This window comes from Pogonomyrmex barbatus, unplaced genomic scaffold, assembly GCF_055798465.1.
Source record: "Pogonomyrmex barbatus isolate J1 unplaced genomic scaffold, ASM5579846v1 scaffold5, whole genome shotgun sequence".
In the NCBI taxonomy this organism is placed as follows: Eukaryota; Metazoa; Arthropoda; class Insecta; order Hymenoptera; family Formicidae; genus Pogonomyrmex; species Pogonomyrmex barbatus.
The window spans coordinates 11,748,896-11,770,291 of record NW_028297149.1 but is presented as its reverse complement, the minus strand read 5'-3'; the positions used below and the strand labels follow the sequence as shown (position 1 = coordinate 11,770,291).

At 36.4% G+C, this 21,396-nt stretch overlaps 2 protein-coding genes across 5 annotated transcripts in view; one reads left to right on the top strand and one right to left on the bottom strand.

Annotated features, from left to right (window-relative positions):
* The first annotated feature begins 2,932 nt into the window (after positions 1–2,932).
* On the top strand, positions 2,933–5,368 carry LOC105431564 (DDB1- and CUL4-associated factor 13). The gene is made up of 7 exons (XM_011645819.2): positions 2,933–3,129; positions 3,211–3,599; positions 3,686–3,857; positions 4,223–4,370; positions 4,441–4,741; positions 4,843–5,006; positions 5,092–5,368. Exons 1-7 carry the CDS (start codon positions 3,060–3,062, stop codon positions 5,177–5,179), a joined length of 1,332 nt encoding a protein of 443 aa, XP_011644121.2. The 5' UTR covers positions 2,933–3,059; the 3' UTR covers positions 5,180–5,368.
* Positions 5,314–21,396, bottom strand: part of LOC105431608 (EGFR adapter protein) — a 63,330-nt gene continuing 47,247 nt past the window's right edge. For all 4 annotated transcript variants that reach the window (XM_089082155.1, XM_089082156.1, XM_089082157.1 and 1 more), the window contains 6 exons: positions 13,431–13,577; positions 12,118–12,303; positions 11,413–11,849; positions 11,066–11,284; positions 10,591–10,762; positions 5,314–8,559 (listed from right to left, as the gene is read on the bottom strand). In XM_089082155.1, coding sequence (XP_088938281.1) covers positions 8,350–8,559; positions 10,591–10,762; positions 11,066–11,284; positions 11,413–11,849; positions 12,118–12,303; positions 13,431–13,577 — 1,371 coding nt within the window. In that variant the 3' untranslated portion in view covers positions 5,314–8,349. The remainder of the gene's footprint in view (positions 8,560–10,590; positions 10,763–11,065; positions 11,285–11,412; positions 11,850–12,117; positions 12,304–13,430; positions 13,578–21,396) is intronic.

Below are 21,396 nucleotides of genomic sequence, written 5' to 3'. Positions count from 1 at the left end.
GCTTTGCGTAATTCTCATTAAATTATTCTACATTTTAATTTTGGATTTCTTGCGAATATTATATTTCAAGAGAGTTATTAAATAAGATCAGTGTACTAATTATTTTTCAAATTAAACTTGTTTCAAGCTTTCTTAGAGCTTTTTTTACAATACATATATAATCATTTTATGTAGCGTTACATATCTGTGGCAATTTTGATTGTTTTAAAAGAAACACTACAATAAGAAAAAAGATATATTTACAATTTAACCGACGCTATTCTGTTATTAATTAAATTTTTATTATTTGACTTATGATTTATTATTGATATTGTTAATTTTTTCGAGATTTAAATCATAAGATATATAATTATGTGAAATTATAGCAAAATATTAATTTTCCATAGCTAATCTAAGTAAAAAAACTTGGTGCAATTTTTATTTGTTTGCTTCGTTATGTAATAGTAAATACGATGAATTGTTTATAAGTTTTATTATAGATTGTATGTGCGTTTTCTTCACCATTTATGTGCATTATATAATTATAATATATACATATATATAAAGCGTGGGCAAATATTAAAAAAAATATGAGATTTTTTTCTCAATAAAAAGTAAAATTATTTTTTTAAAGATTCTCTAATATTGTTTTTTTTTTTTTTAAACAAATATTCATAATGAGATAAATATGAGAAATAATTATATTTTTTAAGAGAATAATTTAAAAAATTAATATTTTGTTAACAAAGAAAATATTAATAAAGAAAACATTAATTTAACATATATCTGTTTTTATGGAAAAAATTTTACTTTTATTAGGAAAATAAATCTCTTTTACATACACAAATTTATTTTTTTACATATACACATATATAAGAAATAGTGTGTCGCTTTGATGAGACTCATTCGATGTATATGCACTTATCTTACACCGCCGATTTCTTTCTTTTTATTATTCTTGATATATATGAAATGTTGATTGAAAATAAAGATTAGAGAAAAAGCGAAACTTAAGATTATATAAAAATTAAATTTGTGATTAATCAGAACTAATGTCTTGATATATTCGCAATAATAATTATTAATTTCGCCGAGGCACAGATTCTTGTATTACTGATGCATAAAAATAATCTTAACTTTTGTTATTAAATAATTATATTAATTATTAAGATCTGAAATGTTTAATATTTTACATATTGTGAAATAAAATTAATTTAACAAATTTTTTAGATAAGTATTATATTTAAAACTAATTAATAAACTAAAAGGCAGAGAATATTTAGTCTTCATTACTAAATTTATTAAATATTTATAATATTGGTTAATCAAGTTTATTAAATAAATCTTATAAATCTTATAATTTGAGATTAATAACAAGCTATTACTTTTGCTAAAGATTAAATTCCAGCGAAAATGACCCTTATACTAATTAATTTTTTTTAAGAGTCATTTTCGTATACCAAAAACACAAGAGATTGAACTTTATCGAGTATATCAGATTTTCCATATATAAAGATAAAAAAAATAAAAAAAAAAAAACGAAGTAACAAGCGCAAAGCGCGATGCTGTTTGTGCGAAATGTGCTTCTGAATTATTATAATATTGCATGTTAAACATGTCGCCAGCTACTACTGTATGTACAGTTGAGATACATACGTGTCGATAATGGTAATTCTACTGGATATATTAACTTGTTCTTTGTTTGAACATTATAATAATATGATATAGTTATATATCACATATCGGAATATATGATGATATATAGTCACTCAATTCACACTTACCACACTTATTACAATGCAGACACAGTTATCCCACATCATGAATTTGTTGTTCTATATCTTTTTGTTAATAGTAATAATTATATAATTACGTGCGATATAATTATATGATAAATTGTATTGCATAGTCATATAATTTTACAATAATAATTACAATAGTGGTGTAGTACAGAATATTGTAACACAAAAATTTACAAAAGCGGTTATCAAATATATGATTTTCCATGAGAAAATAATCTCGATTTTTATCTATTACGATAAAATCTTCCTTGAAAATGGTTAATGGGTAATTAACATCAAAGCAAAATATTTTATGTTCAGTTATATGAATAAATATGCAAATCTAAAAAGTGTATTTATTATTAAAAATATCGTTTATATGAATTTGTTTCTTGAGTCTATTATTAGACGTGCAAATTGAGATTATTTTCTTATGAAACGAAATTCTATTCCTTTGTAACATTATACTTGACTAAAGCGTAAAAATAATTTTGTCATTACAATATAATAAAATTTTATTCTAATTATGAATTTGTTTAATCACATATAGTATATAGATTGTGTAAAAAAAGCATTTTTTATGATAATAGCGAAAATTATTTGTTATATGTCAATTGTAATGTAATAACGAAATTTGCAGCAAAAGAAGTGATTGTTTTATAGTAAAATTTTTATATTTAAATACATGAAATTATTCCAGAATTATTCTATTTTAATAAACAGTTGTATATCTCTTAAACTTATACAAAAAACATTTCGGATAAAAGTTTAGGAGTTTTAAAGAGAGATGTGTGATAGTCCTATTTGAAAATCTATTTTTTTAACGAAATTTTAGATATGATTTTATATATGATTTTTTGTATATAATTTTTCCTATTATAGATAAAAAAAATATACAATATACAAATTGCATATTTTTTTTAAAGAGCAATTATGCAAAATTTTGATGTATATTCATTTGTCTTCATTATATATATATATATATATATATATATATATTTATTTATTTATAGGGAGTTTTTGACAAGAAATATTCCGGACGTATTGTCATATGATAGGCGTTAACTAGGAAAATTATAGAGTTTCATAAAATACACTATTTGGACAGCCAATCGAAAAACTTCCTATAGTTCAGTAGCTATTTGAACTAAATTTATGATTTTAGCGCTTGCGCATATTCTAGTATTATTTTTCAGTTTATTCTTGATACACGTGGAACGAAATTGGATCATATATCAGAAAAATAATTTTTTTTTTATGTATCTTTTGACAAAGTGTGCACAATAATTTGTTTTCAGGATGAAGGTTAAAGTACTAAGTAGAAATCCTGACGAATACTTACGAGAGACCAAACGAGATATTCACAAAAGTAAATCCACATAGATTGCGATGTGATTCTAACCTAATCGCGTGAAATACAACTGATCGGATACTGTTTTGCTATTTGCAGTCCCTCGGAATTTTGACCCCGTCTTACATCCCTTTCAAGCGGCAAGGGAATATACGAAAGCGTTAAATGCCGTTAAACTAGAGAAGGTATTTGCAAAACCGTTTTTGGGTAGTCTGGAAGGCCACAAAGATGCAGTGTCCTGCATATGTAAACATCCATCTCAGCTATCTACTCTTTTGAGCGGTGCTTATGATGGCGAGGTGAGAATATGGAGTCTGAGCCAGGGAACCTGCACACGCGCTTTTCTGGCTCACAACGGCATAGTTCGCGGTATTGTGTATGCATTGGATGGAAAACATTTTATCACTATTGGTGATGACAAGACAATTAAGACCTGGGATGCTATCTCTGATGATGAGGAGGAGCCCATAAATACTATTGTTAGCAAAGTATGTAGCTCTTGTATATAGTTTTTTAGTTTTAATAAATATAAAAATATCTAGAAATTCTAAGTAATTTCTCTTTTTATTTACAGATGGTATTAACTAGTATAACTCATCATCGGACCAAACCAATATTTGTTACGTGTGGAGAAGGACTCTGTCATATGTGGCAGGAAACTCGTAATGAACCACTTCGTACATTCAAGTGGGGTGTAGATAGTTTACTTGATGTAAAATTTAATCCTGTACAGACAGATCTTTTAGGTATGACGTTTAATAATATCGTATATCATATAATGTCGTATAATTGAGTAGTCTTTAAAACAATTGAAGATAGAGAAATATATTGTAAGATAAAATTAAATGATTTTAAATGTTTGATATTATTTTCATGCATTTTATATGGGTGCTATTTGAAAATGCAATTGTGTTTTTTTTTTAATGAAGCGCCATATTTTAGATATACTAATTGATGTAGTTTTTCTTTACAAAAGATTATTCTGAAGTTGTACTTGAAAACTATTAAATTAAAAATATTTTATATCTTATTTTGATACATAAGATATTAAATGTCTCAAAAATATTTATTGTTTGATCTTATACTATTTTATCTTAATTTTAATTTTCAGCTTCTTGTGCTAGTGATCGTAGCATAATTTTATATGATACTAGAGAGACAGGACCTTTAAGAAGAATAGTAATGAAATTACGAAGCAACAAGCTTTCTTGGAATCCTATGGAAGCTTTCGTTTTTACATGTGCAAATGAAGATTACAAGTGAGATATAATAAAAATGACCTCTAGCTTTATACAATTTTTCCATATGTTCTAAATATATTTATTTCAGTTTATATACTTATGATATTCGTAAGCTGAAAACGCCAGTTAACGTACATATGGATCACGTGGAAGCAGTGATAGATGTGGATTACTCACCGACAGGAAGAGAATTTGTTTCAGGTAGTTATGATAAATCAATACGTATTTTCGAAGCGAACAAAGGCCACTCGCGAGAAGTGTACCACACAAGACGCATGCACAGACTTACCTGTGTAGGATGGTCACTTGATAATAAATATGTAATTAGCGGTAGTGATGAAATGAATCTACGTATATGGAAGTCTAAAGCATCGGAAAAACTTGGCGTTGTAAGTATAAAAGATCATAAATAAATATCACAATTTTCATAAATTCACACGCAGCATAAACTAATTATGTAACTATATCCTTACTCTATTCTTTTTAACAGCTGAAACCCAGAGAAAGAAATGCACTGCAAGTCAACCATACTTTGAAAGAGAAGTACGCGGCACATCCAGAAATTCGGCGAATCGCGCGTCATAGACAAGTACCGAAACATATATACAATGCACGAGCTGAATTACGAACAATTCGTGAGAAAAGTAAACGCAAGTAAGTGTAGATAAATCGCAATATTCATATTTTGCTACACACTCGTATTTTTGAACGATGTTTTAAAATGTTTTATCTCTAACAGGGAAGCTAATAGACGTTATCATTCCAAGAAAGGAACCGTACCGTTTACGTCAGAAAGGGAAAAGAACGTCGTGGCTGAAGATAGTTGAAGTGACATATTCTCGTATCTCTTTATCTGATACGATTGAACATATTTCGATTTTTATTCGGTTATTTCAATAAGCCATTGATTTTTGTTAATTGTAAATGTTTTAGAATACTATGTAACTGTAAGAAATATATGTATACTTTGTATTATATTTATTTTGTAATAAATAATTTCTCTTGACATTATACAACGCATCGCGATAATAAATTCATAAAACATTACAAACCTCAAGCAGTGATTAATGTCATGTGTAGCGTACATTACAACAGTTAATTATGCTCCGTTCTTAGCACGTATTAATTGTTTTCGTAATACAAATACTTTTTCCTTCAGTTTTTTCGTTATTTTAACTTTATATTCCAAAAGGACTATTTTAAACTTGCACGATTCATCGAATCACGCATGCGTACATTGCGTGCGTAAGATTAACGATATAAGACACATTACTTTTTTTATGCAATTGTGGAGACATGAGCTTAAAAAATGATTTGGTGAATGCGATGAAATTTTACAGATACAATATTTTTAAGAAAGTTTCCTTTTGTTATTGTAATAACTTAACAATTCCATGTTATCATTAAAGCGTTACAGGAACACATTGTAATAGCAGAAAGATTCAGCGATTTATATTCGCACAAATCTATTATACATATCATATATACGATTTCAATGCATCATATGCATCATTCTACTTTCTCCCAGCACAATGCGTTAGCAGATATGAATCTGAATATGAACCTTGTCAAAATATATTGGTTTATATTTTCATATATTTCAATTGCTCAAGGATTAAAATCAAATTATGAATTTAGTGTATTTATTATTTAACTACAAAAATGTACACGACATCTCGTCTTTACATTTTTGTATATTTCTACTTCATTAAAATCCTTGCTTCCATGAAATATTTTTCTGTTATGAATGACTTTGATAAGAAATATAAGAATACTGGCAGTTATAAACTTTGATGTATAATTAGTAGTTTGTAGTCAAGAAATTGATATATTCAGTTATGGAAAAGTTTCGACATCTACAAAAAGTGTCATCTAATTTAAAGTCCGGTCACCGCTGAGAATCATTTAAATACGATAATTATTTACGCATAATCGCATCATTTTCATCATTGTAACTATGCAAAATTTCTGTACAAGACTAGGATAGCTGAGAAACTAAATTATCGCCTATTGCAGTAATTCGCCAAGTCGAAATATAGAGGAATTTCTATGTTCTCTTAGGCGTAACGCGTAACGTAATTTTCAAGATTCCATGTTGTTTATTAATCCTTTCTCACGTTTAATAATTAAATATACGTATGGAAATATGAACGTTGAGAATAATGATAACATATATACATATAAACACATGTACATTAATATTGCAATCAGGTGACAAAAAAGAAAAATATTTTATTCGCTTTTACATATATTATCTCATTTTATAAGTTTACTTTCATTAAAAATGCATCTTGATTTCATTACATTAACAAAATATCTTTCAATAATTTTTTACTTTATTCATTGTGAAAGAGAAGTAAATCAGAAAATTTTTCTTTTTCTTGTTTATTTTATTCTCGTTTAATATTGAAAACGAAATAAACAATTTTGATGTATGATTGTGATGTATATTTTGATATATTTTTTACAAAATACTAGTTGAAACATATGACATATATTTCAAATGGTATAAAATATATTAAAATACATACATATATTGTTGCAATATACATATTGTTTATTCTGTTTTCAATAGTAAACGGAAATAAATTGTTTTATTTTTTAATACAATTTTGGTGAACGTTGTTTTAGTTTTGGTCTCCGATATATCATCGGATTGCAATATACTATCGGGAATACGATTAAATGATAACAAAGCAACCTAATTCTGACATGCAGATTCCTTAATGAATCTATTATGTTCTGATTTTGCTCCCAGGTCCAAACGTTTTTTAAGCGATTCAACTCACATAGCTAAATCTTTTTTTTTTTTCGTTTCGAGGTACAGAATATGCGACGCGTTTTAGTACTTTCATATTTTATCAAGGATTTTTGATTAACTATAAAGTTATAAAGCGGAGGAGGCGGTTGCATTTGCCTATTAGACAGCCTTCTCATTTTTATCAAAGATCAATATGATATACATAATGTATGATGATGGTAACACGTTGCTCAACTTATAAAAAAATATTAAAAATATTATGATCGCTTCAATTGAATAAAAATTATTAGATTACTTTCGGTCGCCGTGAAGCTGTAATCGAGGAACTAAAGATGAGAATATCTTAATATAACATTTCCTAAAAAGAAGTTATTTTTCTTCTGGAGAAATATATTTTTTATATTTCTTTCGACATTTTCTTCTGAATCGTATATCTTTTTTACGCTTTTTTGACGTGATATTTTAATTTGACATCGCTTAAATGTAAAATTATTTTTCCGCGATGACTCGATCCGTTCCGTTTATTTTCTTAATTATTCAATTATTACGCATTTCACAACAAGAATATATTATATGTATACGAAACGTTTGGTATCGTTGCAACTATCGAGAGCGATCCAAACCATAATAAAGCCTGATTCATTTTGAAAGCTTAATACAAAAAATCTCGCAAAAATATGATAACGTGCGCTTAAATATATATATATATATATATATATATATATATATTCCGTTTTGCGAAAATAATTTATTCCGATTGAAGATCCGATAGGGCGTCAATTGTTTCGCTTCGCCCGTTTTATAGCAAGCTTAACGTTAACTAACATTTCGCTAGGCGTGCTGTAATATAAAAGATCGATCGACATCATTCTATTCCAGTCACGTCCGTACAACGCTAGCAGTTATTAAATTATCTACGCTACGTTTCTTACCATTTATTAATGACTTATGAGTATATATCACTGATGGCTGTGCGAGTCTTTCCGGAACATAGATCTGTTTAATTCTAAGCGTCGTCCAGAGTATGTACTAATCGTGTCAATCACTCCAGGCGAGATCTCCTCATGAACGACGATCGCAAATAACGTCGGCTTTCCACGATGGCATTGTGATCCAGGTATATCCGGTGTCTTGCATTACTTTCCAATTGGCTTCACGTGAATCGACGAACCGCGAATTCGTAGAAAAGCGTCCTCGTTTCCCAACTAGATTCGACGATCTCTAGACATTAGATTTCTAGACATTCAGATCGGCCATCATTTTGCGAAAATCCGCCAGGGTATTGTAATCGGAATCCGAATCGATATCTGCGAAATCCTTGCTGGAGTCAGTCTTGACGAAGCTCGGATTATATCGGCTCAGCGACAACGGGCATGGCAATAATTCCGGCATGACCGAATGATGAGTGATTAGCGCGGTGAGCGTCGTGAACTCTTTTGTGAAGCCCTGAAACATTATTGATTTTGACGTTTCCTCTCGTTCATAATATTATCGGTATCGATATTAATTAATTTTAAATCTAACTTAATCGGCATAAAATTAATTAATTAATTTGATTACTGATTTATTAAAGGGAAAATGTATTTCTGTACTTCTGGCTTTGGACTGTTACGTGTCAAAACCCCCCGTTAAAAATAATAGCATGCGGTTGGCGATAAAAGCAATTGCTTTTGAATTTACATAAATTCAGAAGTAAAAAGATTATTAGATGTCGAAGATCCTATCTTATCATGGAATTTTAATTCCGTTTGTATGTTAAATTTAATATTTTTCAAAAAATGTTCCCGGTTCTGTCTGCTCGTAATAGGTTTTTTTTCTCTTAGAATTGCGAACGTTGTTAAAATGTCACGGTTTTTATTCAGTTTACAAAAATAAAAACAAAATTTTTAAGCGCCATATATTTTGCAACGGCGATCAAATATAATATTTTCAAACATAAGTTTGTAAAGATATATTTTAATGAAAATATCTGACAATGTCGATAAAGCTTGAAATAATTTATTTACGGTCCAATAAAATATTTCGACGGAGCTCAAAATTTTATTCCAAATCGAAAAACTCGCTTGATATGAAATATGTGCGATAATAATGTAAGTTTATTGTTTCCGTTGTTATGCGTACGTTGTATTATTCAATATTATATATACATGATTATGTTACAATGCATTGTTGTAACGCGTTGCCAGGACAATGAAATGCGATATTAGTCGGCCGGAGATCTTTCTTCGCGTTTTCCAGTCATGCAGCGAAACACACATGGCCACATTAACGAGATGATATTAAATGTATCATACACACGTGTATGCTGACAGGAGCTTCGCGTATCAGGGTTATCGCACGCGGTATTCACTCGAATCTGGGCGCAGTGCTTGTTACAGAACGATGCAATTTCGTATTGTTGTAGGGAGAAACAGAGAAAGAGAGAGGGTGAGTGCGAGAAAGCGGAGTTTTGATTTCCCTACGGCATCCGCGGCATATCCAACAAAACTCATTTATACTGGTTTTGGAGATTATCAAAGTCTACGGACTCATTTAATCTATCCTCCTATGAGGGGGAAGTTCGACCATTTAAATACACGTATCCGAATGGCTAAATGCTCGGGTAGCTTTGCACCAACGTGGTATCCCGAGTATAATGTTCGGGCTACTAAAAGCTTCAGCCCTTCGCGTATTAGCATCCCGTGTAGCTTATTTCAATATTAACTGCGTATATGTGTGTGTGTGTGTGTGTGTGTATACACACACACACACACACACACACACATGTATAAAGGATTTTCTACTGAGAGTATTATTTCGAGCCTTAAAAAGAATTTTATCCTTGTAAAAGTATCTTGTATCGAGTATCCTCTATTTTCGTATGAATGCAAAGATTCGATAAGCAAAATATTAGTGAGACGCTAGCAATTTGTTGACAAATTCTACATAAGCAAATTGATATCTGCTACATACGCGTTAAATTCGTATTCATAGCAGATTTCATCGACATATAAAAAATTACATAATAAAAAATTACACAATAATAACGGATTACTAGCAAAAATTGAACAGAATTATGTAATTATTTCAACGAAATGTATTATTTAAAGAATTATAAAATGTAGCTCTCGGTTCTGCAGTTAATCTGTCATATTTCATATTTCACACATGTTGGTGATATTTTTGTTGATCTATAAAATTTTTTTGTGGCTATAAAATTTATAGCAGATGTTTTGCAAAATCTGTTTTCGATAAATTTGTCTATCTAGGGACATCGGACATATCGCGTTGTTAAAACAAACAGCTATCATTCTTGAAGAGAAACATCAAGCAGGTTACGATCCATGCGGATTTTAGTTTTTGCTTTTAGTCTCTTGGCGGAAAAACGGATGCCGTCTGGCCGACGGGAGATTCGCTTTGACTTTCGCGTACTCGGTTTACGACTACTTTGATGCTCGATACAGTAAAGAGTAGCCAAAGAATGAAAGGGAGACTTACTTTGATTTTGTAACCTTTGTTTGTACGCATTATGAGATAATGGGCTATCCCGCTCGGCTGGAATTCGCGGGGCACACGGAGGGAGAGGGCGTAACATCCGGGTTTGCTGGTACTCTCTCGCACCATGAAAGCTCCTTCCGGCTCTTGACTCAATACCTCGAGCGTTATCTCTCTGAAATCACAGTGGTGTCATTAATGATAAATGGACGTCTTTTCTTGAGAGACGAAACGAAAAAGAAAAAACGATCGGATTTGCGTATCCCGATATATAAAAAAACAACCATCGAGACTGGATTGTGAACTGGATCACCCGAAGAATATTTAAAATTAGCCAGAAGCGACGTGCTATTTCGGAGCGTCAAGAAGGAAGGAGGAATGGATGTGTGTGTGTGTGTGTGTGTGTGTGTGTGTGTGTGTGTGTGTGTGTGTGTGTGTGTGTATTATTTCGTCGTGTAGTAATGTCGCGGAGACCAACCTGGGTATTCCAGCCTGAAACCAGGGCGCTTTGCGTAGCTCAGCCTCCTCGCTTCGATTATTCAGGCTGTCTGTTCTCTCGGGTAAAGGCGGCGGGGTTGGCGTGGAGCCATGAGTGCTTCCGTCAGCGGGTACCGAGCTGCTCGACGTGCTAATTTGCGATCTTCTTTTCGACTTGAATTCCGCCTCCGTGCCCGAGTCCGGGCAATTGTGCCCTATCCTGAAAATGAAGGAGCTATCTCGTTCGTTCACGATTCGTACCGATCTCTCCGCTACTTCCGGAAAGGCGAGCGCGAGGGAAGGAGGAAGAGAAGAGACGCAGAGAGGAGACGAGAAGAATCGGCTTACCTGTTGTTCTCGATATTGAAATTCTTCGCGTTGGTGATGGACGCGTTGATGGTGTTGTCGAGACTCTCGGACGGCGGGATCTTGTTGTATGACGGCCTCGTACCCTCCGAGTCGATGATCGCCTCGTTTATGTAGCCCCCGGAATGGGGCCTGTTCGATGGGCTGACCGGGGTGCTGCTACCGCTGACGAGCGGGCAGCTGTCATCCTCACCGTTCAGCCCAAGAACGTCGCGTCCACCTGTCAAACCCATCGCCAGCCGCTTTATCAGCGGCGGCTTGTCCGTTAGCCTCTTGTACGAGTTTAACTCTGTCGGTGAGTTGCTCTCATCGCTGCTCGGCGTGCTCTGCTGCGATATGCTCTTCGGCTCGTCCGCGTTCGTTATGGGACCGAGAACATTCGTGAACGACGGTCGCAGACCCGGGATCGTGTTCGGAGCCTGGAATCATTTGGATTTGTCGTTCAAATACGGGGCAATCGCACTCGCACCCGAAATAAATATTCGATCCGCGGAAAACGAGAAAAATACGAATCAAAACTTGACGTGACATCAGAGACGAGACGCATCGCGTAGCTTTGTTGACTCATTCTAAATTCTGGACGGACTAGTAGTTCACTTTCGCGTAATATATCATCGGGTGCGATATGTACATGTGCACTAAGCCGGCCGTGTTCACGGCGGATTTATTACACTTGTATGAAATCACCTTTACGCTGGCGAGTCGCAGCGTGGGCGAGCCGGCGCTGCCGAGCTGCACGTTCATATCCGTTGCGGACGAACCCCTTCCAGGCCTGGAGGTGGGCGACGTCCGACTTTTCAGCCACGAGTTCGACGACGGACTCCTGCAAGCGCCCGCGGCTATCGCGTCGTCTCCGGGGGGCAGCGATTTGTTCTGCAAACGAAACACAAAGCGGTCATTGCCAAAATTATATCCCTCTTTGCGATAGCGTGTACTTAAAAGAGTTATCTCCTCCGACGCGCGATCATCGTCTCGAGCGCAAATGGTCGATTAAGCAAAACCGCTGGAACAGTTTCGGTCGCCATCCGATCTCTTCGAGATTCTCCCGGATGAATATTTGATCGGCTGAGAATCGGATGAGCAGTTCGAAGGTGATTTTGCGGCGAGGACCATCGGGCGGACCGCGGCGGACTGACCGTTTACTTGGAAACACGAGGCGACACGAGGCGACGCGACGCGAGGCGGTAAGCGAGAGACTCGGGTCGAATTTATAATTAACACGGCTCGTAAACGGGACACCTACTGGAGTCGGTGGCTCCCGTGAGACCACGTCGGGAGAGGACATGGTCGTCGTCGTCGTCGTCGTTGTCCCTTTCGTCTCGCGCGTCTTGGATATTTAAGAGGCTCTTCCGCGAGTTGCTCCAGCCACTTCCTTTCCGTCGTACGTGTGTATATATCCATCTGCTAGCGTGCCAGCATCTACTCTAATACCTCCGGAGTATCGTGCTCGCGTAGATCGCGGAAAAAATTATTTAGTCGCACGACTCGAATAAATAGTCTGAGTGATTTCGATCCATTTTGCCGGGAGGCCTTTCAAACGAAGTTATAACGAAGTTATAATGATCGCGGTAATTACATTGTAATGTTGTCTGCACGTTTCTGAATAATTGAAACGTTCTCTGTATTTCACTTTCTATGCCTGTATTTACTTTTACTAAAATAAATTGCTACGATACAACTCGGCAAGCGTAATCTTTAAGAAGATCTCAGAACTGTCCGCTAATTGCTAAAACTAGTTAATTGCAATCTACGGTGTATTTGTGAGAAAACTAGCAGATGGTACGATATCTAACCAGCTTGTAAAGTTTTACTTAATTAGCTGGCTGGATGACAGCGACAAAAATAAACGATTTCGTTAGCACCTTAAACTATACACATTGTGCTCTTTCTGTTAGGAAATGGTCCGCCGGTAACAATTCTTTTATGTTTCGCACAAAGTCATATATTTTTTTCGTTCATTCATTCAAGTCAATTACATCTGTTATATATTAAAAACATACCCACGACGTTCGATGCTCCTGCTTGTCCTTGTAATAAGATGGCGTCGATCGCGATGAGATTACATCCTGGAGGATCGGTTGGCGCTGAAGCTGCGCCACGTACGCCATGCGGAAAGCATTGCCAACGATGGTATTCAATTCTTCTGCCTACGAGCAGAAACGGGAAAATTCAAATTCTGACACAAATTTTATGTTGTAAACATAGCATTTTGCTATCTCTTTCATAACATTACTGTCGTAATCCGCTTGAGATTCATTGCTTTTAGCTTAATTATGCATGTTTATATGAATTTGTCTTCATGCCTTGCACAAGAAATTAGCCTAAGTAATTGATTTTTTTTAGAAAAAATTATCCTAGGAATTGTTTAAGATACTTTAATTAATTGAATAACTCTCAGAAAGTAAAAGAGAAAAGTATATTGTATATACACTGAGAAAAAAAAGCTGTTGAATCAATAGTCTAATTGGAAATAATTTTGTTAATTCAATGACAATTATTAATGAAACAGTATATCATACTCTTGTTTTAATAATCAAGATCTTCGTTTCATTAATAATTAAGTCATTGAATTAAGAAAATTATTTCCAATTAGACTAATGCTGTTGATTCAATAGCATTTTTTTCTCAGTGTAAGAGCGACATTATATATGTAAACTTTAATTCAGATCCAAGGAAATTTATGTTGTATATAGAAATAATTTTCGTTGTATGTCAAGCCAATTAGATTTTTCCGGATTTCCGCCAGTGGCCGAGGAGAAACGTGCGGTCCGCTTGAAGAGCAGACGGCGCGTTGCCGCAGCGCAAAAGCGGCGACTGAATGTGTAATAAGCACTCGCGGGGAGCCGCAAGCTCCGAGACTCGGTCTCACTCGTATGTGCGCGTTTAGAAAGCTCCCTGGCTGCATGGCGTCCGTACGTTTGTGCGCGAGATCCAGATGCAGATGCATGGATCGTGCACGAGTGTGCACGTGCGCGCGTGCATTACGAGCGGTCACGCAGACGTACAGCCAGAAATGGGGAAAAGGTCGGCGTGGGTGCGAAGGGACGCTATCCCTCCCTTCTTCCCGAAAGCTCACCGTTGAAAGCCACGACGCGATGCGTATTAATGCACACCGGTCGACCGACGAGAGGCTAAGGGTCTAAAGAGAAGTATTGTACGCGCGCAGAGACGGACGAGAGTAGCGATTAACGTCTCGTCCGTCTAACTTTTCCTTTCACCGTGAGCACCGTGTGCGGCTCACGGGCGAAACCGTAGCTCGTCGGGAAGGATATTCAATCGTATCGCGTCGTTGAGGGTACCTACATCTCGGATTCTTAGCTCGCATACTTCGCCCGTGTATAGAGCGCCTGCTTTATGCATTATTATGCATCCTCATGTGACATTGTTACGATGTGACATTGTTGCAAGCGGCGCGGAAATTCTTGTCGATCTCGACTCGGTTTTCGTTCTAAAGTGGGAAATACGGTCTTTCGACGAAATCCCCGGCCGCGTACGAGTGATGAACATGCAAAAAAAAAAAAAAAAACGAGAGATACGATTGCAAAGCCGAACGCGCACATCGCGCTGTATTTTCCAATGATGTTATATTGATTTGCGCGGGCTCTCGCGCCGCGCGTTGCCACGTTGCGGAAGCCGATTGTCTCGGCGGAGGCATAACGCTCAGATCGCGTCATTTCGGTATGTCGAAAGGCAAAGTCGAAAGAACTCATAATGCAGGGGGAGTAATGCGTTTTAATGATACGCGCTCGGATGCTGCAGGACAACAGGCGGGCGAGCTTTTAGATTAAAACGCGCGGTAAACGCTCGCTCGAATAATTTCATGGTTTGCGGTTTGAGGTCAGGTCGAATGATCCCACTAGGTACGAGATATTTCAATTACGTTTGCACGCGGGGCAAGACGATGACTCGAGCTATAATTGCGGATCGGACGCACGACTGCTCCGTAACCCGATAAGTCATATCCGAACGCTCTCTTCCGCCGCTTCGCTAGGCGCATATGAATCGCCATTTACTTACGCAATGAGTTCTTTCACTGCTGCCCATGTAACAAAATGTATATAGAATTTTTTTTTTTTTAAAGTAAAAAGAGTGAGCGATACTCCTCTGTTTTTATATTTGCTCGGAAAGAATGAGTTTGAGGTATTTAAAATTGAGATGTAGATCTACGTTATTAGTCAATTAAATAATTTCTTTTTTATCTTTTTGAAAGGGACGAATTTGCATATTCGCTACTAATGACGCAAACAGGTTATTCAGTCGTTGCATTTAAAGTGTGATACACGATAAGATTCATGCATTCAGTAACTCTATTTAACTCCTTTCATTAACTCTGCTATTCTCATTGGACGCGTATGCATGCATGAGCACCAAGCGTCAAGACGCAAAACGGAAGATATCATCAATGAAGTAGCGTGATTCAGCGCGCGGTGTTCTACAACGTGGGAAAATTTGAGGACTAATTTATCGCGGGAAAGAACACGCTCCCGCTATAAACGTCATGTTTCACGTGAAGAAAAACGTTTCGGCAGTGCTCACGACAGACCAAAGGATCGTGTCATAGAGGAAAATTTATCGTCGCTGAGGGCCTGGACGTGGGATCGTAGCTGGATTCCTTGGCTTCGACCTCCCGCTCTTCCCCCGTGGCCGAGAATCGAAAATACGGCCCTGAGATTTCCGCCCCGAGGTGGAATTTAAGCGCGATGAAATCATCACGGCGACTCTTCTTTCTTCCTCTCCGCTCTGCCCTATCCTGGACGTTGACTCGAGCAGGCACTGACCCTCTTCACCGCATTTACATTTGGACTCACTTAATCGATCGGCGATGATCGTAGTACTGCCGCTATCGCGTAAATCATCGCGAATCTCGACATTCTTTATGCTTTCTGTGAAGTCGCAAATGCAAGATTTCCGTTCGCCAATGGAAATTCTTAAGATGAGGTCGCGTGCCAAAAAGAGAGATTGACTTGTAGACCAAATGTCGCACGTCGATGGAACGTTACGCAGATTTGAAAAAAAAAAAAAAAAAAAAGAAGAAAAAGTATGATTTTGGAGAGATACTCCAGTTCATTGGAGTTCAGCTTGATTCGCTGTTTGCGTCAGAGGCTTCGGCAAAAAGACGAGGGACACCGGAATCGAATGGGAAGGGGGGACCGAAAGGGCGATGGATCGCGCCGTGGCTTTGCGCCGGTGCAGCGTGACGGGCTACATTCCAGGCATTCCGCGCGGTCACGGCCATATCTTCAGCTCCTCTAGATTTCCCGTCCCGCATACAGCCGATCTACCAACACCATCCCGCGGTACACAAGCCGGTACTCGCAATAATGGCGCTCGAGGTAGGGACGGCCCTCGTCACACCTCTGAATTTCCCTCGCTTCGGTTTCTGGTTTACCTCGACGCGAGACGCGACGCGAGTCTCGACGCCGGGTATAAATGGCCGGAGAGGAAAAGTCCTGGAGTACGAAATACGGACGTTCTCGCTGAGAGAGCGCCCGTTATTGCGCTGCAAGAACCGATGCCGACACGACCATTTTGGTACCGTCGCTTTGCTACCAGCGCCATCGATGGCGACAGCTCAACCGCGCTTTCACATTCACATTCCCTATACCAATGCCTTTTCTCTCTCTTTAAATTTTAAACTTTTGCCACTTGGAATAATTTACCGAACTAATATTGTTGATATTATAAACTTACGTACCGATTAGTTAGACCAAATTGATATTAACAAGAAGATTTCCACAGGAATGCAACATATAATAATTACGTTTATTCCTTTACAATATGCTTGAGCGAATGCGAGTGTACTTATTGAAAATGATAAATCCTACGAATTTATAATCGAGCTACTGTGGCATGTAAATGTTAAAGATAACAGAGGCCTAACTGATCCTCTGTCATTTTCAATCTCTGGAGAGAGAGAGAGAGAGAGAGAGAGAGAGAGAGGGGGGGGGACGGGATCACGAACTCAAGGACTCGTCAAGCTCGTGCGATTGACGAATCAAGTTAAAACAAGCATGAAGTTCTGCCTTCGGTGCCACGAGCTTCTGCTCATGACAGGCACGGTAGTTTCAAATGTCAAATATTCAAGTTGCACCGTTATGTGCCGTTATATCGATACGACCAGACTTGTGCGTCAGACCGTCAGACGAAATAATTGTTAATCGCGATTACTCAATGATGCTACGAATTTTCCCCGGAAATTGAATTAGAATACTCTTGGAGAAATTCCTTTCTTCATTCTCATAAAGGAAAATGAATTCACATTCATATAATAATGAAGATACCATGTATGTATTCACTTCTTCTGAACGTATTAACGAATGACAAGAATCAAATTTTTATGAAAATTATCCTAATTACAGAAAGAAACGGAAGATAACTCAATAAGTGAATAGTTGATTGATATAAAAATATTATCTCAGAATTCCAATCTGGATTGCTCTGAAAAGTAGATACTTAAGAATGATAATTTTAACAATGATTTTTGTATTTTTTCGGGGACTCTGCGAACAAGCTAGAAAGCCATAGAAGAGATTGCACAACTTTGTTTTGATGCTTTGATAATGCTGAAATATCGTTTTGACCATGTGACGAGTACTTTGTTCGGCGTAACGTGAAATCGGTCGAAGATTGGATCGACCATAGTTAGAGAGATGCATCGGTCAGAGAGCGCAGATGAAGCACATTCGTTGCATAATCTGACCCTTTGATCAGCAATTAACGCCATGACTGCAGCTCACCGGTCGTTCCATCTGTTTCATATCGAACAGACGCGATGCCAAAATATTACATTATGGTTACTTTGATCCTTATTATACGGTTGCTTTTGATAAATTGAATTTGAAAATGACATCCAACATTTTCCCAAAATTAATATAATTCATTTTGATTATATGCGATAGCATTTATACGCATCAATTTGGTATATATATATATCTTTCTAATATTGATTAAAATTTTCTCTTACTTTAGCAAGATTTTAACACAATTTTTCTTTATTTTCATTATGTGCAATTTATATTTTTCTGCTAAATTTGCAGTTTGCTTAAAGATCACACGTTTTGAAATCATCGAAGATATTTAATTTGCTTTTTGAAAAAAATCGCGCTCCTAAGAACGTGAGGAATATATTTGTTCCCATCGTACAACATCTTGTCCTCATTAAAGGATTATTAGCGTGGAATCCTCGCTTAAATGAGCGACGTAGGCTTGATGATTGGCTTTACTCTCGCGATTCGTCGGCTTGACTTATTGTATGGGGGCTCTCGACAATGAGCTTAAAGAAAGAGTAGTGGTACGTGAATCGTGTATCACAGTAGGACAATACGCCCACTTTGTGGCCCGTAGAGTTTGTTACTTGTCCTTGAGCTTCGTCATTAAACCTATTTCGATGCCTCCTAAAATGCATCCTCGACGCACGGAGAGAATCGCACTTTTCAAATTCCTCGCTGTTTGAATTTCCTCCTTATCGAGTGCACAGTTCCGACAGTGATTCTCAGTGGAGCAAACATGGAGAATAACATGTATTCTTCAAAATTTTATTATCACCGGCTAATATTGAATTATCTTGAATCATTCTTATCAAATAATAAGATTTAAGAAATCGGAGAAATAAACTGACATTTTTATCAATATTGTCTATTATTTTCCTAGTTGATATGTGAATAAGAATGTGATATAAGAATATAGTAATTATTTTTGAATATTTACTTCTTTGGTTATGCTAATATTTTATGATTATTACGTGTTTATGTTGAAGATTATATTGGAAACTGTTGGTTACTTGATAGATATATAATACTATGTCATGATCGGATTTGACTCGAATCAATTAAGTCATCACACATGGTATTAATCCGCAATACGCATTACGCAGTATGGATTATAGAATAATCTGTGTATTCTCCGTTGTGTAAGTCAATCAACTCCCATTATCTATGAGAATGTTGCGCCTATGTAATACCGAAGAATGTAACTTAGAGACGTATATTGATCTATTTATTGCTATTCAAATTTCTCATTGAGGAAAAGTAGAGAAAAGTGAAAAGTATTTTCTTGTGTTATACCACTTTAATATTAATCATTTAATATTTTCAATTGCGATAAAAATCGCATTTTTCTCTCGGAGGACATTAATATATTATACTTTAACTTTTAATATTAAAGACAAGTTTAATATTAAAGACATATTTAAAACAAGTATATATAAATATTCTCCATAGATTTCTTTAAAAAACAAATGATAATATATGAGATGAGATGAGACGTTAATATAATAAGAGAATAAAATATCGGAAAAATTCTTGTTGCAACAAATATCATTTAACAAGGATATACTGAATATATATTTAGTTTATATATATTAATTATTAATATAAGAGTTAATATATATATATATATATATATATATATATATATATATAAATAATGTTTGTAAGCAGTTGAAAATTACAAATAAATATAATTACATAATTGATTCTATTAAATTACATGATAATAAAATTTATGTAGCCCTAAATTTCCGCGTTAATAATCGTGACTTTGTATTTTCATAGTAAAATAAAAGGCGAAACCGGAAGTATGCGTATTGCGAAACCGAACAAAATGATGAAGCGTAGCGGTAGTAGCGCATCGTACACGAAGGGGAGTAGCATTGTCGACGTTAAAAATAGTTGACATGTGCGTCCAATGCGAGAGACGATGCATTCGACGATGCATGTGCGTTCGATTCGAGACACACGGCGCATGAACATTGCACGTTGCTCGCAACGTCATTCTTGGCATTAAGCACGCAGGAAGTGAGCCTAGTCATTGTAAAATGGCACTTTACGGTGTATTCCCCCATCTGGAATTACCGTAGAAATTTCAAATTGTAAATTGCGCAAGTGGCCGACAATATGTCGAGCAGAAAAGAGTCGCCGTCATTATAGATTTTCCACGACCGTATGTCATTTCTGCGGTAATAGGTGTTAACAAAATTGCACGTTCACGGCATAAGAGACATGAATCTCGATGATATTCGTCACCAGTGTCCAATCTCGCGTTTCTCGAAGTCATCGCGTCAGTTGTCCAATCGCGATTGGCAGTTTCTATGGGAGGAAAGTGAACGTTCTGTTCACAGTAGAAAAACGAGAATCATATGTACGCATAAAGAAGATCACATCTGCTTCGGGGCGCTACGCCGACAAAAACGCCGAAAGAAACTGGCAGCCGATCCGAATAGCACGAAAAATCGGTGACGAGACCATTACAAAGTCCTTCACTGGGGAAGTAATGTGTTATTGAGAAGCTACCAGGTATAAGTTATGCTTCCCATTTAATTCGAGAGTTCATATTGTACGGAGAGCCTCTATGTGAGGTGCCTTGACGGTAATGGGCCACCTTTTGTGCAAGATGCTCTATTGATGTCGAGAGAAACTCCCTAACGCTTTGCGCAATACGATAAATAGCTCGTTTCCTCTTCGTCTCTCATAGTTTTTCTCTTTCCGCTGAAAACATCTTGTCGACTACGTCGGCTACGTCGGCGACGGGAGTCCGGGATGAATCCTCGCGCGGATTCACCTGGCGGCTTCACGAATAGTGAACTCGCCTGGGAGATCATTGGAAACTCGTCAAATTCGAATGGCGCTTTGTGAATCAGCGGTATGGAGGACTTTCGGCTTTTGTCCGCGGGACAACACAGTTGGTCGACACGAATCATGGTTTTCCATTGTGAAGTCAAGAGGAGCCGACGGAGGGACGGCGATTGTCGTACGCAGGTTTTCGAAGCTGCTCGTTTGAATCGATTTGGCGACAATACGAGATAATCTAACTACTGATGCGTACTGATGCGTAGCAGCTAGTGCGAGTCACGAGATGGTAAACGATAAATGGAAGTTGCATCACGTTGTTAACGTGTACATTTCTATTATTTTCTAATATCGCGAGCAAAGTCCTCCGCTTCTAAATGTTCACGGTGAAGATGAATGC

Bases quoted from the DNA above. Each gene is read 5' to 3' on its own strand.
- LOC105431564 (XM_011645819.2), top strand. From the start codon at position 3,060: ATGAAGGTTAAAGTACTAAGTAGAAATCCTGACGAATACTTACGAGAG. The intron at 3,130-3,210 runs GTAAATCCACAT...TGCTATTTGCAG, and splicing joins CAAACGAGATATTCACAAAA to TCCCTCGGAATTTTGACCCC. The intron at 4,742-4,842 runs GTAAGTATAAAA...TCTTTTTAACAG, and splicing joins CATCGGAAAAACTTGGCGTT to CTGAAACCCAGAGAAAGAAA.